Source organism: Hevea brasiliensis, unplaced genomic scaffold (assembly GCF_030052815.1).
Source record: "Hevea brasiliensis isolate MT/VB/25A 57/8 unplaced genomic scaffold, ASM3005281v1 Scaf86, whole genome shotgun sequence".
NCBI classification, from domain to species: domain Eukaryota; kingdom Viridiplantae; phylum Streptophyta; class Magnoliopsida; order Malpighiales; family Euphorbiaceae; genus Hevea; species Hevea brasiliensis.
The window spans coordinates 191,328-198,183 of NW_026615306.1; the positions used below are offsets into that span (position 1 = coordinate 191,328).

At 30.7% G+C, this 6,856-nt stretch overlaps 1 protein-coding gene across 1 annotated transcript; it reads right to left on the reverse strand.

Annotated features, from left to right (window-relative positions):
* Positions 1–2,056: 2,056 nt before the first annotated feature.
* LOC131177770 (probable LRR receptor-like serine/threonine-protein kinase At1g07560) lies at positions 2,057–3,988 on the reverse strand. Its single transcript, XM_058142870.1, has 5 exons — positions 3,907–3,988; positions 3,716–3,768; positions 3,179–3,272; positions 3,122–3,137; positions 2,057–2,665 (listed from the first exon to the last, which is right to left on the reverse strand). The coding sequence occupies exons 1-5, from the start codon at positions 3,986–3,988 to the stop codon at positions 2,236–2,238; spliced, it is 675 nt and encodes a 224-aa protein (XP_057998853.1). The 3' UTR covers positions 2,057–2,235.
* Positions 3,989–6,856: the final 2,868 nt, after the last annotated feature.

The window sequence follows — 6,856 nt, forward strand, 5'->3', positions numbered from 1 at the left end:
TTCGATTCATGATCCTTGGACCATCAAGATTTCCCTGTTAAATGTGAAATGAATGAAGTCTACATCGAAAAGGTAAAGAGCCTTATAAGGTGGCAAACCACTAACCTGGATAGTGCACTTTACTTCAAAGAAGAGGTCTAAGGGACAAAGCCATGAGGTCTAGTGGTCCAAAATGGATAATACTATCCAGTTCTAAAAGGGACATTACAGATATATTGTTAATTAATAATCTATTATCACAGTATTTTACTTCAAATCCAAACTCCAATTATATACCAGTCAAACCCTTCCTATTAAGATTCTATCGAATTGGATACTTACAAATATCCGACCTGTTGCCATATTTGTAATGATAATTATACTTCTCCAATAAACTTCAGGAACAAATTGTAGGTGCACCTTAATACATTAATATAACAGTTTTTATCTAAAAGAAAAAGTTTAAAAATTTCAAGCCAGTACATATGAAATCTATACTTCAGTTTTTACCATGGACTAGGAGCCATATCAGTATCAATATTCAAATGACTCATTAGTGGTGAATTGCTTGATCTTATGACCCTGGCTTTCATTGTTTGGGATTCTTCAACAGCCATTGCTATAGCCAAGCATTCCTGTAATCCAGCTAGAACATGACTCATGTCTGGCCTCTGTATTGAAGCGTTTGATACACAGGAAAGGGCAGTCTCCACAGCTTTCCAAGCTGAAGTGGCATCAAATTCTCCATGCAATCTGGGATCAACAATGGTTAGAATATCACCCCTGTCAATTTTAGGTCTAATCCATTGATGTATGCAAATGAAGCCCCCATGGGTGTTTCTTATTATTTCAGGCTGATCAGTTATGAGCTCAAGTGGAATAATCCCAAAACTATAAACATCACTTTTTTTTTTTTTGGTTAAGGTTTTCTATTGGTAGTATACGGCGCCGAGCATGATAATGGGAAAGGCTAAGGAGAAGACATCTTGATTCATTAGTTTTTGAAACTCAAATTTAGTTGGAGGTTTGAGTAAGCATTTAATTAACTGAATCAAAATCTCTATTAATTGTATTGTTAACCAACTTCAAAAATATTAATTAAATTAATTAAATTGAAATTGAGAAAAATTAAAATTGAAATTAATTGAAATTGAAAATATTTAGTTGATTATCAGTTATAATCGAATTAATTCATCGAATAAATGAAATATATATTTTATATTATAAATTATTTAATAAAATAGTAATAAAAATATATGTATAATTTTTTTATTTATAAAAAATAATAAATATAATTTAATGTTATTAAAATAATAATTATAAATTAAATATTATTATAAAATCATAAAAATAATAATTATAAATAATATATTATTAATAAAATTATAATTAATATATTAAAAATAACTAAACTAATAATAAAAAATAAAAATTTTTATTATTATTAATAAAAAATGAATCAAATTAAACTTATTATTACCAAAATAACTGAATTTTATTAATTTAGTTTATTTTTTTTATTATAATTAAATAATACGCTTCCACTTAGAAGTTATTTTTTAATAGGATAAAAATATTTATTATTAAAATAACTGAATATTATTAGTTTAGTTTGATTTTTTTTATTATAATTGAATAATACGCTCCCTACTCAGAGGCTCATCTTTTAATAGGAAAAAACATTTATTTGACAAATTGGTGCTTCCAATTTGCAGCCTGGTGGCTGTGCAAACATACCAAATTATTATTATAAAAAAATATCTAAATTCATTTAATTTTATATTTTTTAATTGATAATCTACATAAAAAATATTTTTATTAATAATTTATATTTTAAAATTTAATAACTTTATAAAATATTTAAATTCTATTTATTTAAAATATAATATATAAAAATTTATAAACATTATTATAAAAACATATTTCATATTTAATTAATTACAAACAAGTTCTATTAATGGATACTTAATATGTAAAATTTGAACTCGATCTGAACATATTACAAATATTATACTTCAAATTTAAACTCATCCTAATGTCAATTATATGCTACTTAAACTCATCCTATTAGATTGAATATCCACAAATATCTTATCTGTTACTATCCTAAAATTTTGTAATGATAATTATACATCTCCAAGAAACTTCATAAGCAAATTATTGGTGCAGCTTAATACATTAATATAACTGTTTTTGTCTAAAAGAAAAAAGTTTAAAAATTTCAAGCCAGTACATATGAGATCTATACTTCAGTTTTTACCTTGGACTAGGAGCCAGATCAGTATCAATATTCAAGTGGCTAATTGGTAGTGAATTGCTTGATCTTATGACGCTGGCTTTCATTGTTTGGGATTCTTCAACAGCCATTACTGTAGCCAAGCATTCCTGTAATTCAGCTAGTACATGACTCATGTCTGGCCTCTGTGTTGAAGCGTTTGATACACAGGAAAAGGCAGTCTCCACAGCTTTCCAGGCTGAAGTGGCATCGAATTCTCCATCCAGTCTGGGATCAACAATGGTTAGAATATCACCCCTGTCGATTATAGGTCTAATCCATTGATGTATGCAAATGAAGCCCCCATCGGTCTGTCTTGTTATTGCAGGCTGACCAGTTATGAGCTCAAGTAGAATAATCCCAAAGCTATAAACATCACTTTTTTTGTTAAAGTTTCCTGATGCTTGAGCCCTGTTGCAGACAGAAAATAATTAGCCCTATATAACTTTCACCAAAAGCAAATTAATTAGTCAAGAACAGCGCAAATGCAAAACGAACCAATTGACGACCGTCAAACGCAAAAAAAATAAGCATTCCAGATGTTAAGATTAGAGGTTCTAAAATGTTATTAACCCTTAACCTCTTTTGTATTTTTTAGATGTAGGATTTTAATAAAACAGGCAAATACGTGGAGAAGATATGATGGCAATTTGAACGTGCATAATAATAGAGAGTGCAGAGTTGGCTCTAATGCTATATTAGAAACCTAATAAGCACAACTTTAAAATCCCTGTATTAAGGTTAATAATCATACAATGCTATTAAGCTTATCTTTTAGATGTGAGATTTTAATCTTTAGCACCACTGAACCCAAGGAGGTTTGCTGGTTAGCTTTAACCCTTGCATAAAAAAAAAAAAACCCTTTACTCAGGATCGACGTAACCAACATGTACCAGCAGGGCAGAGTTGATACATGTGAATCACTTTCATTGGTGAAAGCTCCAGACAATCCAAAATCAGCTGATCTTTGCCAAGCCATTTTTCGTTCAATAAGATGTTGGAAGTCTTCCAAAATCTCCTGTGGATAATCGGTGGTTTTTAAAAACCATTATCTTAGATACTCCAGTCCTGCAAAACCCGTTAGCCATGGATAAGATTGATGAATGGGGAACAAAAAGTGGAAGAGAAAAATAGAAATGGATTTGCTTTGAGAACCATAAGCTGCCATCTACTGCAATTTGAAATCTCTCTTTCCAAGTCAGAACACTTCCACTCTTTCTCTACAAAACCAAAATACATCAGGCTATCATTGCATCAGAGTTGGTCTTGAGATTATCGAGGAAATTTGCAAAAAAGAAAGGACTTCCATTTAGAGGAAGAAATCTAGAAAAATCGACAAATTAAGTGATTAACAAAAATCTTTACAGGTTGTGATAGATATGACTTGATAAATGCTGTACAAGTTTCCATTAACCATGTAACTCGTATACCAATGCTAATGTTATGATTTATCATTAGTACCCAATTAAGGTAGAACCAAATTCCTATGATGAACAAACCATCAAGAGCTGCACCTGCATTTTAATTTTGAAAAACCACTATTAATCCAGACTGCTATATTTATTTTATACTATATATCTTGTAATAGTGGCAGAAAGGCAACAAATAATTGATTAAATTGAGTTGAAAATGACGCTGCAGTAGGTGCTTACATCTAACTCCTCTGCTTGAAATTCCTTGTAGCCTTGATTTTGGATGATTGAGATAACACCTTAATTGCAACTTGAGTGCCATCTTTTAAGGGTTCCAAAGTAAACTTTTTCCAAAGCCCTCCCTCCGATGGCGGTCTTAAAGTTATCAGTAACAATTTAATAATCTCTGAGTAACCTCAAAGGTCTGATTCTTTGATATTTGTGTTTTCTCTGCTATTGCTGTGCAAGTAGCATAGACAGAATTTATGAAAGGCCATATGGATAAGAGAGAAAAAATGATATGTAGTTTATAGTTTTATAACTTTTAGTAGCTAACTAATATGCAAAATAGAGGAAAAATAGATTACCTTGCTGTCTTCTATGCCCTGGCAGATGATAGCTTTTTGATCGCAGTAGGGCAGAAGCATCAATATTGATATAATTCGATGCAACAACTGGAAGAAGAAAATGTTTCTTTTCTCACATGAATCCGACTGGCATAAATTTAGATTTTTGTCGAAGCTAGCATTAAGTATGACATCATCAATTCATCATATAACAGACATTAAACAACCTATGGATTTCAATATCATCATTTTTTTTTTTTTTTTCATTGGTTCATTTAATAGCTGGAAAAGATGAAAACAAAATGGTGGACAAGAGAAAATGACGTTTCAAGCTTTAACTGCAATAAATTTATGATTATTAAACTTTTTTATATGGGGACTGTAAGATGGATCTGAGTGAACTTGTTCCCAGTTAAATTTCTAGAAAAGGAACTGTATACTAAAATCATTAGTATAATCACATCAAAACGCTCTTCAACTTCCCACAAATAAAAAAAAAAAAAAAAAGGAATATCAGTGTATCTCTATGCTTAAGCTTCTTCTCACAGAGTATTTAAATTCGGCAGTTAAAGTGCGAAAAATTCTGGCACCAGCCCTGTCACATCTCATTGTGTGATAAATCCCTGAAAAGAAAGATGCTGCATTATAATATCAGTTATATTTATTTGGTGAAGGCAGTGATCTTAGTTCCCTACTGGAGATTTAACCATGCTTTAGGCGAGGTTCATGTCAATTATTTTTTTTCTTTTTGGGAAACTTATGCAGCAAGTTAAGTTCAACAGTTCTGAAAAAAATTAGGCAGAATTCCAGTCAATTCTATTGTATGATAAATCCCTGAAAAAGACAACAAAAAGATCAAGATATATTATATTTTACACGACGACAGAGTAAGATATGGAAAGCTCCACCTGTAACATGGGTGCTCTAGTTTTCTGCATCCCATGAGAGAACGTCTTAATTTTATTGAAGAGCACGTATTGAAGCAGAACCGTTAGAAACTTTAGTCAATAACACTTACAAGGGACTGGAATTGCTTCTGAGGCAGAGCGATTTGTTTCTATTTCTGCCAACACCCTGAACTGAGGTCCCATACACTAGAGAGTAAAGCTAGAGTGGAGATGTTGACATCAAAGATAATCGAAAGTAATGGTGTGCAGTGGCAGCAATACAGATGGTTTTATGAATTTAAATGTGCATCAACATACAATGAGATGATCCAGAGGATTTTTGTTGGTAATTACTACAGTTCAAACCATTCCATGAAAGTTCTTTTTGGCACACATGGTCTCCCTTCTTTGCTATTCATCTTCATTTATGTTGTATGATCGCATGATTTGCCATGGGACATCAAATTGATTGCACAAACAAAAATATAGGATTTATTATTTTTTAGAACACACGCACACACGCATGGATTAGCAAACACAGAAATGGATAGCTGCGAAGATTAATTGCTACTGATATAACAATTAATATAAATATAAAAATATTACCATCTGCTTAGTCTGTTGGAAACGAGGAAGCCCAACTATATAGAGAATCTCGAAGGCATTGAGAATGGGTGGAAGGTGAGAGTTGCTCGTTGAATTGATAGTAAAGTTAATATCGCTTTGGTTGTTAAATTTTAAGAGGTATAGTCCGTGGCTTGAAGTATTCCAGGCAAAGGGTTCAGAAGGTGATCATTCAGAGTAATTCGCAATTCTCTTTCGTTGATCTTGTGAAACTTCTACACTTCAGCGAAGTAAAGTAGAGACATGAAAATTGCACGATGGGGAACAGTAAAGCCTTGTTGTACGTCAACAGAGCCACATTTTGGGCCTGGGCCGCAGTTCTAACACTTCAATGGGTAGTTTGTAGGAAGAATTAATTTCTTGAGCGTGTGTCTGATGGCATTGACCAAAAAAGTCCAATTTAGCAACCCATAAGAGTACCAGACGCGATGGAAGACATCATCCTTGTAATTGGCACAATAAAGATGTAACACAATACCTATTTTATCCTTGTACCAAATAACAAAGATACAATACCTATTTTTATTTATCCCAAAAGAAAATTTCAAATAACACATGCTGCCAGTGCACCTATTAGGTTTGAATGTCTTTATATATATATATAATTGTTTTTAAGTAAATTTAAATTTGGAAATTTTAGATAAAACTCATTAGTAGAAAATATTTGAAATAATATTATTTTAGATGCTAAAAACAACTTAAACCTTTAAATTAAATTTTATATTAAAAATTCAAATCTAATTTAAATGGATTTTAAGTAGAATTCAAAGGTTTTGAATAATTTAAAAGTGATATACCAAATTATATGAATTGTATTATTTGGGATAACTAAAAATAGAATGATTATATTTACTTTTCAATTTTAATTAATTATTCTATTTTCAAAAGATATGTATTTATCTAGGTCGTTTGGGGCTTTTAATAATTCTCCTCAATTAATATTGGTTTCTAAAATCACATCACTCTTTTCACATGATTTTAATTAGCTCTTTTAAAATAATTATTTTTAACTAAAAATAAATTTTAACAATTATATGCTCTTTTTAGACAAGAAAATTAAAAATCAAATATAGCTAAATTTATTAAATTAATTTTTATGTATATATATATTCT

Excerpts from the sequence above, each read along its gene's own strand:
- LOC131177770 (XM_058142870.1), bottom strand. The coding sequence starts at position 3,988 with ATGGCACTCAAGTTGCAATTAAGGTGTTATCTCAATCATCCAAAATCA. Across the intron at positions 3,769-3,906 it reads TTCAAGCAGAGGAGTTAGAT|GTGCAGCTCTTGATGGTTTG; the intron begins GTAAGCACCTAC and ends ATTAAAATGCAG. Across the intron at positions 3,273-3,715 it reads TTTGGTTCTACCTTAATTGG|GAGATTTTGGAAGACTTCCA; the intron begins GTACTAATGATA and ends GATTATCCACAG.